General features: G+C 47.4%; 1 protein-coding gene across 1 annotated transcript in view; it reads right to left on the bottom strand.

Moving 5' to 3' along the window:
- TTC39A (tetratricopeptide repeat domain 39A) overlaps window positions 1–10,161 on the bottom strand; it is a 51,349-nt gene extending 41,188 nt beyond the window's left edge. Inside the window, exon 1 of the mRNA XM_040231199.1 lies at window positions 10,024–10,161. Within this exon, the coding sequence (XP_040087133.1) occupies window positions 10,024–10,076 (53 nt within the window). The 5' untranslated portion in view covers window positions 10,077–10,161. The remainder of the gene's footprint in view (window positions 1–10,023) is intronic.
- Between the last annotated feature and the right edge of the window lie 8,699 nt (window positions 10,162–18,860).

The following is an 18,860-nucleotide window of genomic DNA, read 5'->3' as shown; positions in this document are numbered from 1 at the left end:
GCGTGCCCCCGCGGACGCCAGCCGCGGCCCAGGTGCTGCCGCCGGAACCCCGAGCGGGCGCTGTGCGGCCGAGCCGCGGACGCGGCGCCCGGGGAGGGGCGCGCCGGGGGCGGGGAAGGCGGCGGGGCCGGGCCGGGCCTCGGTCTGCCCACCGGCGCAGTGGGGCCAGGCCGCCGCCCGCCCGCGGCCGACCGCAGACGTGGGCTCTGCAGCGGGCGTGGGTGGGAGGGCTGCCTGGGGCCGGTGAAAGGCGCCCCCCACAGCCCCCATCCCCGCTCTGACAGTGAGAGCCGTGTCGCCCAAGGTCTGCCCTGCCCATGCTGGAGAACCCTTTGCGCTCAGCCCCCGGGAGGGCGGGCTCTCGCCTTCCACGGAGCCCCAGCAATCTGGGCCCAGAAAGTTCTCCTAGACCTGAGGTCCACCTCCCTGCCACTCTCCCATCCCCACGGGGCCCGCGTCTCAGCGCCCCTGACCTGAGCCCTTCGCCATCCTACTGCGTTGGTGGGGGCCTATCATGCAGAGAAAGACCTGGGTTTTAATCCCACCCACTTGCCCACGGCTTGGCTGTGCTTGCAGGAGACCAGAAGGCAGAAAATCATGCCATTTAGCACTCACTGCCAGCCAGCAGTTTGCACTTGCCTCCCCAAAGAATCCTCATAACTGCCATTTTACAGATGGGGAAACTGAGGCACTGACTTCATGTGACTTGCTCAAGGCCACTCACCTAAGAAATGGCAAGTTGTGATTGGAACTCAACCCTCCTGACTCCACACACTCTTGCCTTCTTGGCCCCCTCTCCCCTGAATCCCCAGGGCCTATGTGGAGTCACCCATAACACTTCAGACGCCTACTATGTGCCCAGCCCTCAGGTCTATGTCTAGGACCAGAGTTAAGTTAAAGTCGACCAGGCCTCCTGGCAGAAGAGCCACTGGCCCATGAAGAGTTAACCAGCGGCCACCTCCAGGCTCCAGATGCTCTTGATCATGACTCATCAGAGCACGTGGCTGCCATTAGAGCTGTCCCTTCACAAAGGCAGGGGACAGAGGGAGGAGGGGCTTCAGCACCCCTGGATCAGCCCTGAGCTCCAGGATGTCAGAAAAGGAAATAGGAGGAGCCTGTAGAAGCAGCCATGTTAGAAAGAGGGCTTGGACTAGGTCCTGGAGGAGCCAGGCAGATTGGGCCCGGTGGCAGAGGGGAGAGGCTTTAGGGACAACTGTTTGAATCTAGGCAGGTTGCCTGGAAAGGTAGTGAGTTCTTATTCTGTCCATATGTGAGCAGGGGCCAGATGCTCACAAGCAAGGGCCATCACATCTCTGGGATTCTGACATAGGCATGGAAAAGCTATTTAACTGCAAGAAGCCGACTATGATAATATCCACCGTCATCTTTAGAAGTCTGGGTAAGGGAGAATGCTACAGAAGCTGGAGGAGTCTGAGGCTTACTGGAGAAGGTGGACAGAGTTGAGTTTTGAAGTTTATATTGTTTATACACAAGGAAGTTGTAGAAAGGATGTACCAGATGGGTATATGGATCAAAGAGCTTGGAAGTGGCAAAGGCACACTGATGACAGCTGGAGTTTGTGAAGCTGGTGAGAAGCCCAGCAATGTGTTAAAGAGGAGCCTGGGTGAGCAGGCTGGTGGAGGAGACTCAGATGCTGGTGGGGGTGGGGAGTGTCTTGTCACCTGCCATGCACTTTCAGGTCTCTAGGCACTGGCACATGCCATTCCCTCTGCCTGGAACACACCTTCTTCCTTGTTATGTATTATTCATTTGTTTAACCAAGGGACAATCCAAAAACATATAATTGAAAGGCTTTTTTTTAAAAAAAAACAAGAATACAAATTTATCAATATAAAATTTAGAGGGTCCTCCCAAAGCTTTGGAAGGGGCCAAGTAAGTGAGGAGTTCTGAAGTTTTATGCTACCTTAGCTTCAAGGTAAATCTTTAATTGTACTTGACCAACATTTATTAAAAACCTGCCATGTGTGAAAGCTCCTACTCACCCTGAAGGTTTCAGTTCATATGCATAGGAAGCCCTTCCTCCCTAATGGGGGCAGTAGCTTCCTGGGCACACACTGCTCTAACCCATTCTGACCTCCCCTATGACCTGGGGCAAACACCATCTGTGTGGTGGGGATGGGGTGGGGTTTGTATGTGACTGTCTCTGCCATCAGACTGGGGGCCTCTGGGTCTGATCAGACATCTCTGTGTCAGTGCCCAACTAACCACCAAAAACTTGAAAACTGGGCCTAGCACTTTACCATTTTCCTCTCAGGTAATGATTACAATAATGACTGACATTCATCACAGGCTTATTATGTGCTGTATATGTTAAGTATATAATGTGGATTATCTCATTTTAATGTACACATTTAACCACCTCTCTGAGCCTCAGTTTCTTCCTCAGTAAAATGGAAATTCTGCCTGCTTCAAAAGGTCATTTTGAAGATTAAGAATTCCTATGTGTAAAATGCCCAGGATAGTGCCTGGCATGTGCCTACAGTGCTATTTAAGTGCTCTGATGCTGGCAGTGGTGGGGCCAAGGCAGATGTTATTATTCCCCACCTTGTACAGATGAAAACTGAGGCTCAGCTCTGCCTTCAGAGCTGGAACTCTGTCTATACCACAGTAGTAGCAGTGATGCTGGAGCCACTCTCCTGGTGAATCAGAGCATCAGAATGGCCTATCCTTCAGGAGGGTTCCACCCAGGCAGTTCCCAGCCCCCAGGAACTCTGGCTCAGCCCCAGATCTGGGGAGTCCGTGAGTTACCATTATTTCCACCTCCCAACCCAGGTGACCTTGTTCAGGTCATCTACTTATTTCCAGGGGACCAGGAGAGCATCTTGAGTCCTGGGTTCCTTCCTCCCCTGCCAGGGGACCTTTTTTTCTGGTGCTTTGTGCCTAGGAAATGGTGGGCCTGTTTTCCTCTCTCATTTTCTCCCCAACCAGCAAGAGGAAGCAACTGGGCTCACTGCACTTCTCGGTGGCCCTGAGAAGCCTCATATAGACTAATTCCACTGATACTATCTCTCAGCTTAAGAAGACCTCCAGGGAATTCCCTGGTGGTCATATTGTCACCCTGCTTATTTAACTTATATGCAAAGTACATCATAAGAAACATTGAGCTGCAGGAAACACAAGCTGGAATCAAGACTGCCGGGAGAAATATCAATAACCTCACATATGCAGATAACACCACCTTTATGGCAGAAAGTGAAGAAGAACTAAAGAGCCTCTTGATGAAAGTGAAAAAGGAGAGTGAAAAAGTTGGCTTAAAGCTCAACATTCAGAAAACTAAGATCATGGCATCCGGTCCCATCACTTCATGGCAAATAGATGGGGAAACCAGTGGCTGACTTTATTTTTCTGGGCTCCAAAATCACTGCGGATGGTGATTGCAGCCATGAAATTAAAAGACACTTGCTCCTTGGAAGGAAAGTTATGACCAACCTAGACAGCATATTAAAAAGCAGAGATTACTTTGCTAACAAAGGTCTGTCTAGTCAAGGCTATGGTTTTTCCAGTGGTCATGTATGGATGTGAGAGTTGGACTATAAAGAAAGCTGAGCACTGAATAATTGATGCTTTTGAACTGTGGTGTTGGAGAAGACTCTTGAGAGTCCCTTGGACTGCAAGGAGATCTAACCAGTCCATCCTAAAGGAGATCAGTCCTGGGTGTTCATCAGAAGGACTGATGTTGAAGCTGAAACTCCAATACTTTGGCCACCTGACGTGGAGAGCTGACTCATCAGGGAAAGACCCTGATGCTGGGAGAGACTGAGGGCAGGAGGAGAAGGGGATGACAGAGGATGAGATGGTTGGATGGCATCACCAACACAATGGACATGGGTTTGGGTGGACTCCGGGAGTTAGTGATGGACAGGGAGGCCTGGTGTGCTGTGGTTCATGGGGTCGCAAAGAGCTGGACACAACTGAGCGACTGAACTGAATTGAACTGAACTAGTGGTTAGGACTCAGCATTTTCACTGCTGGGGTGAGTTCAGTCCCCATTCAGGGAACTTGTTTTTCAGTTGCTAAGTTGTATCCGACTCTGTGACCCCATGGAGTGCAGCATTCTAGTCTCCTCTGTCCTCCACTATCTCCTGGAGTTTGCTCAGATTCATGTCCATCAAGTAGATGATGCTATATGACTAATATCCTGCAAGCCACATGGTGTGACCCCCCCCCAAAAAAAAAGAGCTTTCAATGACTAACCTCCTCAGAATGCTTTAGAAAGTTCCACAGTAGCTCCATCTCCCATCCTACAGATGAGAAAACTGAGGATTGAACCAAGTGTGACTTGGACTCAGGTCTAGGCATGCCTTAAACCAAATCTCAACTCTATCCTATAGAGAAAGTATGTAGAAATGGGTAGGGGAGATGTCACACAAATAGGGGTCTGAGCACATGAAAAGTGATGCCACTGTAGAAGGAGCTTAAGCTGTGAAGTCAGCTCTGGCTCTGCCCCTCTGAATCTCAGTCTTCCCATCTGTAAACCTGCGGTCACAGTGGCAACCTCTCAGGCATGCTCATAAGCTTGCCAAGCATTACTCAGGGCCCCGGGTCCCCTCCCCTCTTCACAGCTGCCTTTTCGGTGCCTTTCTCCAGGCCCCTCCCTTACATGGAGCATCCCACCTCCACTGTCTCTAAGACCCAGAACTACCCCTCAGACCCTAGAGCCCTCCCAACCCAGCTGAGCTGGTGACTGTGAAGCTGGTTTTCCTTAAAGTGAGTGAGTGAGCTCCACCCAGCAGGTTACAGGCTTGAGCTCGTTAATAATTCTCAAGTAAACAGGCTCATCCACAAAGGGCCCTGGAAGAGGGCCAAACCAGTCACAGTTCTTCAACATTCCCTGGAGAGAGGCCCTTAGGGAGAACTAGGCCTGCTCCTTGGGCTGCCCTCCTCCCTCCCCATGGACTCTGGTCCTTACTAGCTGTGTAATCTTGGACAGGTTACTGTCTCACTCTGGCCCTTAGTTTCTCTCTCCCCACCAAATATAAAAGGAAGAGAAGATTGGACCAGGAGGTCAAGGGCTCTCCCGGCTCTGATGTGCTTGGTTTCTGGGATCTGAGCTCTTTTTCAAAAGTCTGGTCCCCTAGAGCTGCCAAAGGTGGGTCTTAGAAAGGAACGACCTGTCAGGCACAAAAACCAAGAACAATTTTGAATGAAAAGAAGATGCAGACTGCTAATGAGGGGGTTCTGAAATTGAGTGGCATCCTGTCAGAGGTCAGAGCTGCAGAATCGGGAAGATCTGGCTGGACTCCCAGCCCTACCGTGTCCTAGCTGCGTAGCCCCCAAGCAGGTCACTCTACTGGCTTCAGGCAGGGCAGGGAGGGAGTGTTTTAGAGAGCAGGTTTGCAAGCTGGGGCTTATACCCCACCTCTGACACCATGGACCAGTGATTTTGTCTTTGAAATGGGGATGTTGACGGCACCAACCTCACTGGGTTGTTGTAAGGATTAAATGAGATAATAGACATAAAGCTCTTAGAATGGGCCTGGTCATTATTCTTTGAGCTTTAGTTTCCTCACTCATAAAGCAGGGATAACAAGACTGACATGACCAATAAAATAAGCAAATGGACCTGAAAGAGTTTTGGAACCCTGCAAGGCTAGCCAGAGAACAGGGACTTCCCCTATGACATGCACCCAGACCTGCAGGACTACAAGGGCAGCACCCACTGGACATCTAATATCTCCCTCAGGGCAAATGTGCCACCTCACTCACTGCTGGTCGGAGTAGAAAGTGGCACTATCTTTCTGAAGGGTAACTGGAATTATGGGCTGAGAGCCTTAGAAAGACAACCAGTAACACCTAGGCAGCAATCATATCTTAAGAAATAATCACAGACACAAAGATTTATGGTGCATGGATGTTCATCATAGTGTTTCTTATAATAAAGATATAGCTGAAAATCATTTAAATGCCCATAGATAAGGAATTAGTTCAATGAATTATACTGAACTGTTCTGCAGATGCTAAATTTATAGAGAATTTATTTGCCTGGATGACTGCATATTCCCTATTTTCTCTGCTCTCACCCATGTCCCTTTATTGTCTATTCTCCACACAGCTCCAGCCCTACTTGATCAGACCATGTCACTCTTCTGTTCACACCTCTGCACTGGCTCCCCATGGTGCTCAGTGCAAAAGTTAAAGTCTTCACCAGCCCTCCTTCCCTGCCGTCTCTCTCTCTCTCTGGTGTCACCTTCCTTTACTCTCTGATTCAGCCACACTGGCCTCCTTGTTCTTCTCCAAATATGTCAGGCATGCTACCACCTTGGGCCATGGTATCCTCACCAGGGGTTTGGAATCGGAGGGGCCACATGGTGACTCCCACATCAGAGCCCTCTCCCACCCCGTGCAGCTGCCCTTGGCCAAAGGGGATAAATCAGAATCCTGGGGTCAGGAACTTCAAGAATGTAAAACTTCACATTTTAAATCATGAGTCTGACCATCACAGATGCCTCAACTCACAGGCTCTGAGAATCCCATAGGTGAAAATTCAGCACTGGCCTTGAGTCCAGATCCAGAGCCAAGGAAGGGACCCCTTAACAGCTCAAGGATTCCAGTCATCAAATTTGACACTCCCTATCTTAGAGCCCGTGAACTCAGGCTCAAACTGAGAGCTGGAAACCTGTCCACACAGGCCCTGCAGGCCCCTGGCCTCTTCAGCAAGGTCCCTCCATCCCTGGGGCAGCCCTCTCTCCCACAGCAGCTCTGCCACTGAATTACTCTCTTAAAAGCATCCTGCCTGCTTGCACTTCCTCTCCTATAGGAGCAGCCATGGTGGGGGGCATGTACTGGTATGACTGAAAGGGACCTTGTTTGTAGGCCAAGTAGGTGGCCGTTACTATATTAAGATGCACAGGCATCATTTCCCTCTTCTAACAGTTCCTGGCTTCCCAGTTCTGGTGCCTGCAATCACACCACTGGCTCCCAAACCTTCCTTTTTTTTCTCTTCTTAAAGATTCATTTATTTATTTATTTATTTTAGACTCTGCTGGGTCTTTGTTGCTGCACACAGGCTTTCTCTAGTTGTGGTGAGCGGGGCTTCCTCTTCGTTGGTGGTGGCTTCTCATTGCTGTGCCTTCTCTCTTGTGGAGCACGGGCTCTAGACACACAGGCTTTAGTAGTTGTGGCATGTGGGCTCAGTAGTTGAGGCTCATGGGCTTAGTTGCTCTGTGGCATGTGGGATCTTCCTGGACCAGGGGTTGAACTTGGTCCCCTACATTGGCAGGCCAATTCTTAACCACCAGACCACCAGGGAAGTCACTAAACCTTTCTGAGTCCCCTCTGTTCAGTGCAAATACCATAGACGGAGGATTCCCTTGTAGCAGTGAGCTCACATTTACTGATCACCAAATCTGCCCCAGCGGCTGTCTGTCAGGCCCTTTACCAGTGTGGCTTCACCAGGCCTTGCCACCGCTCAGTGAGCAGCTATTGTTTTACAGATGAGTAAACTGAGGCTCACGTGGGTCAGGCAGCTGAATCAGGGTCATAGAGCCAGTATGTACATGGTAAAGCTGGGGCTGAGCACCTTCCCAAGCCCTTTAGCCTTTGGCCAGGCTGCGGGAGACAAGGCAGCGTGGTGGGTGAGGGCCGCGGGTGAAGAAGTCACAGGCCTCGAGCTGAGCGAATGGAGACCCGGTTTGTTGCCTCAGGTGGGAGACTCTGTAAGGGCATCTGGGAGTCAGAATTCTCTGGGTATTTGTGACCAGCAAGTTCCAGCTGAGGTAGAAAGCTAGGCGTGTTCAGGTCCTCACCTACACTCCTCACATAGGGGGCTACAAGACAGAGCGCAACTGGGTTCTTACAGGAGGGCAGGCGGGCAAGAAATCCACGTGGATCCAGCTTCTCCTCATCCCCTCAGCCAAGCGATCTCACCCTCCTCAGAAATCATTCCCCCATGTTCTCATCAAGACCGAAGCATACTGTGCTGGGCTTCAAGGACATGGAGGTAGATGAACCCTGTCGCCTCTTCATATGTAGCGGGGAGACAGAAGGGGATGACTACGACCCAGTGTTAAAATGCTCTGTCTTCCAGCAATATCCTTTCTCCACGGGCAGCAGGGTCAGTTTTAAATATGTAAATCTCCTCCTAATGCCCTCTGCTGTTGCTGCTGCTGCTAAGTCACTTCAGTCGTGTCTCCCAATACACAATAAAATCCAAACTCTGCCTTCTTCTGGGTAGCCTGCCTCCTGGATCCTCAATGACACAGACACCTCTCTGCTCTTCAGACACATCTCAGGCTTTGACAGGAAATATCCTCACTGCTGGAAATGCTCTGGGCATAATGGATTTTTCTGTCCATCACACTGCTCTATTTTAAGCCACATATACGTGTGTGTGTGCATGTGGGTGTGCTCAGTCATGTCTGACTCTGTTACCCCATGGACTGTGGCCCTCCAGGATTATGTCCACAGGATTATCCCAGCAAGAATACTGGAGTGGTTTGCCATTTCCTCATGGCTGAATCACTTTGTTATACACCAGAATCTAAATACAACATTGTAAATCAACTATACTTCAATTAAAACAAACACACAAACAAAAGTACCCAGAAAAACCAAACCTATGGTATTAGAAGTCAGGATAGTAGTTACCTTTGTGGACTTGCCCCTGGGAGGGGCACAAGGGAGACACTGGGGGCTGGTAATGGTCTGTGTCCTAATCTGGGTGTTGGTTACATGGGTACTGGTTACCTTGTGAAGAGTCATTGAGCTCTGTACACTTAAAGTGTGTGCATTTTTCTGTATGTATGCTACCCTTGAATTAAAAGTTTATTTTAATAGTAAAAAAAAAAATTTAAAGAAAAGAGTCATCTAAAATTGAATTTTATGGGGTGACTGTCAGGAGTGGTAGATGGCATTCTAGGCAGAGGTAGCCCTGAGCAGCTCAGCACAGTTGTGAGAGTCCTACAAAGCCAGCTGTTATTGCTGGACCAGAGTGAGGGTCACAGAGTGATAGGAAGTGGGCCTGGGCAGGTCACAGCCCCTCCCCTGGAGAGTCTTGACCTTTTACTACTAAGTGATAGAAAGCCACAGAAGAGTTTTAAAACAGAAAAATGACATGGTCTGGTTTTTTATTTAGAAAAGACCAGTCTGAAGGATGGTCAGGAAATGGAAAAGTTAGGGGCTGTTGCAATAGTCCAAGGGGAATGAACAGCTTCAAGAGTCATCAAGAAGCTAAAATCAGCAGAACTTGGAGACTAGGGTGGAGGTGAGGGAGGGAGGTGACAGAGATGACTCCCAGATTCCAGGCTTGGGCAACTGAGTGGATGACTATGCCCTTCACTGAGATGGGAACACAGGAGGAACAGGTTTGAGGGTGCGATGTGAAGTTTGATTTGGGGCTTTCCGAGTTTGATGTGCCAACAGGACAGTCAGATGGAGCTGTTGGGAGGGTAGTTAGGGTGAGCTTTAAATATACAAAGGAAAGGAATTAGGGGTCAAAGCTCAGAAGGGAGACCAGGACTGTCCCCTCTTCCTCTTCTCATGAGAACACATCTTGAGATACCAACTCACTCAGGAGTTGGGGGTGACACACAGAGGTGATGACACACCCCTGAAGGGGTTGACTGGGAGGAGCTGTGGTGCACATGGATGCCCGCTTCAGCCTAGGATTTCCCTCCACACTGCTGCTGCCCCAGATGTGGAGGGTGAGGGATGTGAGCAGCCCTGCTGGAGGAGAGGCGCAGCCGCCCACACCTGACTCCCAGTCCGGCCCAGGTCCAGCCCACCTGAGCTGCCCTCACCGGTGAAGCACCGGGGTGATGGGTGGCATCTCCTCACTCCCAAGCCCAGCCCTGCTGGGGGCCATAACAGGCGAGCAAGCGACACTTGGCGCGGCTGGTGGTGAGAGGCAGTGGGCTGCCCCTCCCGGGGCCCTCCGGCCGTTACCCCGCGCCCAGCAACCCGCACGCTGCCGTCGCCTGCTATGTCCCGTCAGCTGTCCCTCTGTCGGCTGCCGTCCCGCAGTCCCACCCGCGCCTCCCGCCGAGTCCCACCCACGCCTAGTACCTGTAGTCGCTTTTCCCGGAGGCCGCCCCCTTCCAGGCGGTCAGAAAGGCCATGGACGCGGGCCCGACTCGGAGGGGGCGCGGGCGGCCCCTCGCGGCGGCGGCTGCAGTAGCGGCGGCTCGGGTGGCCGCACCTGGACGGAGTGGGCGGGGCGGGCCCCGTGGCTCCTCCCCGCCCGGCCGGGCGCCTCCCTGCCTGGCAGGGGCGTTGGTGTCCAAGAGCCGACCTGCGGTCCCAGGGCGAGACCACTCCCGTCCACGGTCGTCGAGACAATGAGAAACTGAGCCGCTCCCCCCGACCCTAGGGATTTGTCCAAGGTCACACAGAGAGCCAGTGGCAGTGCCAGGACCTATCCGCGGCCCCTCCACTCCCAGTATTGAGCCCGTACTCCGTATCGAGGGGTGATGGCGTCACCAATGCCTTTCCCACCTGCCCAAGTGCAGAACCCGCCTTGCCAGGGCAGTACCTGAATGGGGTCAGGGGCTTGGGGCTGCCCTCAAAGTGCAGGGCACAGAGCAGGAGGGGCGGGCAAGGAGCGGACAGGAGGAAAGGAGCCGCTGGAGTGTGGGAGTGCAGGCTGCTGGCCGAGCAAGGCCCTGAGACATGGCCCTGCTCACAGACTTCTGGCTCCCAGCCCCTGTGGGAGGTGGGAGACAGAGGAGAATGAACCTGTCTCCAGCACATACTTTCTTTGGAACCCCATATTTTGTCTTAGGTAATGTACATTTTCATTTTTTATTTAAAAACAGTAATAAATAGAAGAATCAGCTCTGGAGCAAGTGAGCCTCTGGCAGTGCAGCCCAGCAGGTTGCACGGGGGTGGGGAGGGTGGGAGCTCTACTAAGGGTGAGGAGCAAGGGAGCAGCTTGAGGAGGTATTTGAGAAGGATCACTCCAAGGTGGAGTGTGTAGGATGGATTCAGGGCTCCCTGGAGACTTCTGTGAGAGTAGGGGGAGGTGAACACAGGTCAGGGGAGCAAGATGGCAATGGGACCACTTCTGTCTCCTTTTGGGCTGGGTCTGTATCCTACGTCTTGAGCAACACAATTGATGCATCAAATGGTGACTAATTGTTATGTGCCAAACCCTAAGCCAGGTGTTTTATATAAATTTTCATTTAATTTCATCTTATTAAATACTCACCCCCATTTCAGTTGATGAAACTGAGGTTCAGAATGGTTCGCTGACTTCCCTGAGAATAAGCCTTACAACCAGATCTGTCTGCTCCATCTGGTGCTCCCCCAACCCTGCCTGTGGCCTACAGGTGGGCAGCGCACAGAGTGGGAGTCCTGGTCAAAGCAGAGGGCAGAAGCCTCAAGGCTCACATGGGCAGTTTCTCTCACTTTTCCTTAATAAGCAGCAGAGAAAATACAACCTTTCCCCCTTTCTCTGAGCACTCATGTCATGGCCTTGGCAGATCAACAAGGGTCCGAGAATGCTGCCTATCTGACCACAAAGCTAGAGCTTCCAGATCTGGAAATTCCAGTTACAGTGTACTCAGAAACCCAAACCCCTCAGCTCACAGAGCTTTTTGCCCAGTCTGTCAGCACTGGGCACTACAGATAGCCAACTTCCTCCTAGGCTTGCAGGCATAAATATCACAGGAGCTCAGATGGCCTGGTCTCTTTAATCCTCGTGGGATTAAAGTCCCACCCAGCCTCCAAACCCACAAACACCACTACTTCCTATAGGAAGCCTTCCTCTATCTCCCAATGGAGGACTAGCTCCCTCTTCAGAGATTTTCTCTCAGAGCATTTAGCACCATATATTTTTTTAATCCTTATATTGATTATAGATGACTATATTAGTCCCAGTCTTCAGATTTCTATCTGAAGGTACAGAGAAAGTCTCGCATTTGTGTCTTCCACGGAGCCTAACACCATTGTTACACATAATAGACGCTCACTACTGAGAATGAGGGAGCTAATATTTATCAAGTTTCTACTTAGTCGCAGACAGAATGCTGAAGGCATTTACATACACTACCTGTATTCTGGGCAACTCTGCTTTGAGAATATTTGAGTCAGTTTAGAAATGTTCCTGAGATCAAATTAGGAACTGGGGGAAATTCTTTGGAGGTTCAGTGGTTAGGACTCAGAACTTTCACTGATGGGGGAGGGTTCAATTCCTGGTCAAGGAACTAAAGATTCCCGAAAGCTGAGTAGGGCAGCCAAAGGAGGGGGGAGAAAGAACTGGGATTCACTCCAAGGGTTCTCAAACTTCATGGCTTCCTGTTCTTCTTTGACATCTGGACAGCTTCATCATATTATTATTTTCATCACCATCATTTGCTTAGAACTTTGTTAGGCATTATTCTAAAATCTTATGTACCAACTCATTTCATCCTCAAAATAATCCTATCAGGTATGTCCTTTTACAACCTCAATTACTATAGTTGAGAAAATGAAGTAGAGGATTAAGCAATCCAGTGAAATAACAAAGGCTAGTTAAGTGGCAGAGCTAGGACTCAACCCAAGCAGCCAGATTAGAGTATGTATCTTAATCCCAGTCCCAGTCTGCCTGCCACCCAAGATTTTAGAATGCACATAGTGTTTATGAACCAGTTTCCCAAAGTTTATCTTATTTTGAATCTCACATCCCCACCCCCTACCCCTCAAGGTATAGCAGGTTTAATAAATATTCTTTCCTGTGCTCTGGAGCCAGATTGCCTGGGTTAGAATCTTGGCCTAAACATTTGATAGCTGCTTTTGACTTCAGGCAAATTACTTAAACTCTCTGTGCTTCAGTTTTCTCATCCGTAAAATGAGGATAACACCACCACCTACTACAAGTATTGTTGTGAGGACTAAATGAGTTGATGCAAACAAAAGAGAATAATGCTGGACAATGTGTGATAGTTTTATCCAGAACCAGTGGGGAACATTTAATATCAATAAACTTTCAAGATAACAACTTTATTTCAACAACTTTATTCCCTTAATCATATAGAGACATTTTCCTAAAATATTTTTTTCTGTCTTCTTAAAACACAGACATGACGGCTCTTACTTGGTGAATATCTGCCATGTAGCAGGAATGAAGACTTTATATTCATCATCTTTAATCTTCACAATAACTGTGAAGTAACTATAATCCCCACTGAAGACCAGAGAAGTTAAAGAGATTTACCCAAAGTCACACAGCTAGCAAACAGTAAGGCCAGGAACCTTCTCAGGAAGCTGAGCTGCTCGGGGTCTTCTTTGAGAACATCAGTTCTTGCTTAGGGCCCAGGGTTGCTGTGTTTGGTATCTGTTGACACTCAGGCTCAAAGGGCCTTATAAGGCCAAGGATGCAAAAGACAGCCTGGTGTGCTGGAACAGCAGGTCTCAAAGTCAATGCACCTAGGCTGGGGTCTTGGCCAAGTCATTACCATCTCTCTATACAACAGGTTTACCATCTGTAATAGTGTTGTGAGCATTAAGTAGGGTAATGCATACTAAACGCCTTAGAGACAGGCTCAGAGATGGTCCTTAGTGTCAGCTACTTTTCCTTGTCTCTTTTCCTTTTTACAAAATAACTCAGTCCTCTCAGGTTTTGACTCCAGAGGAAATAGAAAGGAGAGGCTGAAATTAACCTCTCAGGTCTTGGACAGCTGAACACATTCTGTACACTTATTGCAGAGGAGAAGAAAAATAAGTCGGGTCTTTCAGCAAAGACATACCTTCCCTTCATAAGATAATCCTTTACATTATTAACCTGTATATACATTAGGACCCACATTTCTTACTTGAAAAGAGATGCTTAAAAAAATGACTCTCATTTTATCCTGTGACCTGGTATATATTAATAACAAATTCTATTTCACAATTTTTAAAATGCTAATTATTAACATACTAAAAAATCTGCAAGTGTAATATAAGGTTTGCTTCAACATAATCGGAAAGGGAACTGGGTAGGAATATACAAAATAAGACTGGACATGAACTGGTATTCATTGAAGCTGATTATTGGTACATGGGTGTTCATTCTAGTTTACAGGCATACCTCATTTTACTGTTCTCTGCTGTATCATACTTTGCAGATATTATGCTTTTTACAAATTAAATGTCTGAAGCAACCCTGCATCAGAGAAGGCAATGGCACCCCACTCTAGTACTCTTGCCTAGAAAATCCCATGCGCAGAGGAGGCTGGTAGGCTGCTGTCCATGGAGTCGCTAAGAGTTGGACACAACTGAGCGACTTCACTTTCACTTTTCATTTTCCTGCATTGGAGAAGTAAATGGCAACCCACTCCAGTGTTCTTGCCTGGAGAATCCCAGGGACGGGGGAGCCTGGTGGGCTGCCATCTATGGGGTTGCAGAGTCGGACACGACTGAAGCGACTTAGCAGCAGCAATAAAGTGTTTTAAAATTAGGGTAGGTACATTGTTTTCTTAGATACAATGCTATTGCACACTTCAAATAAACTACAGTGTAGTATAAACACAACTTTTATATACACGTGAGTCACTTTATTGTGACATTCACTTCAGGTGGTCCGGAACCAAGTGCCTGTACTCTTTCCATTTTCTCCATGCTGCTGGCTGCACTACCCTGACTTCACAACCCAACTAAGAAGTTACAGACTACCTGCTGAGAAGCATCAAGTTAGGGAGTGAAATTATGCACAATCTATAAAAGGGTTCTATATGCGACAATCATATTAAGAGTGGCTGTGTTTCCTTCAAGTGGCATTTTCTCAAGATTTGTTTAAAAGGAGTAAAGAAAACACATCTTATATGGTCAAGCCACTACTGATTCAATACCAGTCAGAACTTAAAAGTTATTAAGGAAAAGCCTTCACGGAGTTAGGCTATGAACCTTAATATGACAGGGATCAGTGGATGTTTTATTACAGGGGTGATAAGGCAGATTTCGATTCTACAAGAATCTGACTGCCACATGGAGGATGGTCTGGAAGCAGAGAGAAAAACAGAGATTGGTGGCAAGGAGATTTGGAAGCTTAAGCAAAAACCTGAAGAGAGATGATGGAGACCTGACCTGGGGAAGTGGCGCAGGAGACAGAGGGGACAGATTTGAGAGATACTTAGAAGGCAGAGTTGTGAGGATGGTTTGGAGGAGGATGAGTCAAGGAGAAAGCCTGGCACATATACACTCAATAAATGATATGATCAGAGAGAGGGTGAGGTCAGAGCCCAGGGAGTGAGATGTTTCACTAAGAACTCAGAAATGGGAAAGTCAGCCTTAGGAGGAGCTAAATATATAGTCCACATATGTGATGAAAGCAGGAAATGCCAAGTCACTCCAAAGAGACTTTATAGCTACCCAACCAGCCAAACAAGGCTGTAGCCTGATTAAACACATTAGTCTTAAGAACATGCTTATCCAAGGAGGCTGCAGAGTGAGGAGCCTCACAGGCAGGAGGCATTCAAGCATGGGCAGAGAGAAGGAGTCTTATTCAACTAAATGTGGGCGCCACAAGCCCTAGGGCAACATTTACTGGAAACGGACATTTTGGTCTTTATAGCAGTCCCTGAGAACTTGCTTAACACGAGCTCTGTCTCTTTTACTGATGAAAATCAGGTTTCTAAACTTGAAGGTCAGACCTTGGATAAGGTTGAATTCACCAAGTAATGAACGTCCCTTAAATGAGGCTTTCCAGGAGACTGTCTGCCAGTCTTTCACAATCAGCAGAGCCCTGCCATCAAACGATGTGGGCTTGTTAAAGCCGCAATGTTTGCTGTTAAATTTTGACAGCTGCCATCTATGCTTTTACTAATGCTAGGAGCAGAATACTGTGTCCTAGGGATACCCCATCTGGGAAGTCTTTCCCAATCCTCTCAGTCAGAAATATTCTCTCCTTCCTCTGAGTGTCCCAGCATGTCTATCGTAATCTTCAGTGTGCAGTGCCGGGAAATTAAGTAACATCTGTCTCCCCTACAGATGTGTTGAGGGCAAGGCTCTGAACCAGCATAGTACACCTTAGCAAAGGTGAATGGAATGATAATGATCTTCTCACTGTACATTTCCAAAACTTGCACCTAATTTAAGGAGTGTTATGGAGATTAACATGAGTCAGTGTAAAGACCTTCCTTGACTTATAATGGGGTTATATCCCCCAAAACCCATCACAAACTGGAAATATTTAAGTCAAAAATGCATTTAATACACCGAACATCAGAGCTTGGACTAGTCTACCTTAAACATGCTCAGAACACTTAATGTAATGTTATGTGATGTAAGAACACTTATATTTACCTATAGTTTGGCAAACTTGTCTAACACAAAACCTATTTATAACAAAGTGTTGAATATCTCATATAATTTATTGAATAATGTAGTGAAAGTGAAAAACAGAATGTCTGTCAGGATACTCGGTGGTCTTAAGTGTACTGGTTGTTCACCCTTGTGATTGTGAAGTGGACAGGGAGGTGGGCTGCTGCCCAGCAACATGAGAGGGGATCATATAGCACATCACTAGTCTGGGTAAAGGTAAAAATTCAGAATTCAAGCTATGATTCCTACTGAATATGTATTACTTTTGCACCATCTTTAAAGTAGAAAAATTGTAAGTTGAACCAGCATAAGCTGGGGACTGTCTGTATATTAAAATGCTTCAAATAGTACTGGTATATAGTAAGTGCTGTAAGCTTGCAATTATTATTTTTAAAAACTCTCTTTATGCACAAGAAAGATTAGAGGTACTTCACACTATGAAGCAGAAGCCACAGATCAAGAACAGAGTGACTAGGTGCAACAGCACTGCAAACTCAAGGAGTAGATCTATTAATAATAAGACATGTATCTGGACAAAGAGACCTGGAAGTCAGCCTCTATTCTAGTGGCTCTCAAAGTGAGGTCTAGCAACTTTAGCTTTTTCTGAGAACTTCTCAGAAATTCAGATTCTTAGGTCCCACTCTAGACCTACTGAAATCACAAGCTTGTGGATGGGGTCCATAATCTATACTTGAACAAGGGCTGACGCTTGCTGAAGTTGACATCCACTCCTTTTCCCTCACCACCCACATCTAATCAAACCCTGCGTGCATGCTAAGTCACTTCAGTTGTGTCTGACTCTTTGTGATCCTGTGGATTGTAGCCCGCCAGGTTCCTCTGTCCGTGGGATTCTCCAGGCAAGAATACTGGAGTGGGTTGTCATGCTCTGCTCCAGGGGATCTTCCCGAGCCATGGATGAAACCAGTGTTGCTTCTGTCTCCTGCACTGGCAGGCGGGTTCTTTACAACTAGTGCCACATGTAAGGCCTGTTTGTTCTCCTAATTAAGTCCCTTTCTCTCAGGCCTCAGCCACAGTCATATTTAGGTACTTACCATCTCATAGGAATGACTCCAATAGCCTTCCCCTGCTCTCCCCGCCTTACCTGGCTTCCTTCTAAAGTAATCCTCCAGATCACCACCAGTGAGTTCTTTCTACACACAAACACTTCATCTCTGGCCACAAACCTACGCAACCCACACTCAATGAGACGTCAACATGTGCGGTTTGCTGGCACGCTGTACCGTGTTCTACACTTTCACCCTATACAACTGTGGCCTCTGCCTAGAATGCCTGTCCCTTCATCTGTGTGGCAAACTCACCAAAATGTACTACCTTTGCCTACCTTTTAATGCATTCTTTCCAGAGCTTTGCCAGCACCAAGAAAACAATTTTTGTTTTTACCAGTTTCATGGCTTTGAAATTTGTACATTTTTAATAAAAGAAAGGCTGCTCCCATCCCTATGTTCATTTTTATCATTTGTCATATTGATAACTAAAAATTGTTCAGTGCTTTCATGTGTCAAAAACTATTCTAAACCCTGGTAAAGATTAAATATGAAAATGAATTTGAAAATGTTTTATAAGATGCCATGTGTTATGCAATAGGTTTATTTCATTAATCCTCAAGAGCAGAGATTACATGGATTATTTATTTATGGTATTTCTCCTCTGAATTCTCACCTTTAACAGGAATAGAGAGCAGTGGTTGAAACAATACTGCCAGTCTACTGGTTTCAAATTCTAGCTCTGTCACTTACTAACTACGTAACTGTGGCCTCGTTAGGGCACCTCCTCTGGAAAATGGAGACAAAAACAGTACCTATACATTACAAGGTTACTTTTTAAAGGATTAAAATGAAATAATATATGTAAAGCACGAAGGATTCTGCCTGAAGTTCAACATGTTACCTGGTGTTATTTATCATGCTCTGTTCCTAAAGTTTCCTATAGGCAGTTTTTTTCATACAAAATGAGACAAAGCACAGTAAACTGGAAAGAGTGTCATGTTTTAGAATCACAGAGGCCAAAGTTCAATTCCTGGCTCATCTACTTATTAGCTGTATCATCTGAATCACATTATTGTAACTTTTTTGAGCCTCATTTTTCCTATTTTTAAAATAGATACTGAGGACTTCCCTGGTGGTCCAGTGGCTGAAACTCCGTGCTCCCAATGCAGAGGGCCCGGATCTGATCCCTGGTTAGGGAATTAGATCCCACATGCCCAACTAAAAAGATCCTGCCTGCCACAACAAAGATCTGAAGATCCAACATGCCACAACTAAGACCCAGTGAAGCCAAGTAAATAAATAAATACTGAAAAAACAAAGATGTGAATAACATTCCTATTTAGGGCCGTTGTGAAGATTAAACAACATGGACAGAGGAGCCTGGCAGGCTATACAGTCCATGGGGTTGCGACAAGCAGGACACAACTGAGCGACTAAACACACGCACTCATAAAGTGCTCACTGTAGTGCGTTCAATAGCCAGTACTTATTCTCACTATTAATAAGAACATGGCAGAATTTGTTTAATTAAAATAATATTAAAAAGCTGTCAAACTCAAATCAATCAGAACAATCCTGTGAGCTGGGTATTATGATGCTCATTAGAAGAGGAAAATG

This window comes from Oryx dammah, unplaced genomic scaffold (assembly GCF_014754425.2).
Source record: "Oryx dammah isolate SB20612 unplaced genomic scaffold, SCBI_Odam_1.1 HiC_scaffold_28, whole genome shotgun sequence".
Taxonomy (NCBI): domain Eukaryota; kingdom Metazoa; phylum Chordata; class Mammalia; order Artiodactyla; family Bovidae; genus Oryx; species Oryx dammah.
The sequence above is the reverse complement of the archived record's forward strand: the minus strand, read 5'-3'. Positions and strand labels throughout refer to the sequence as shown.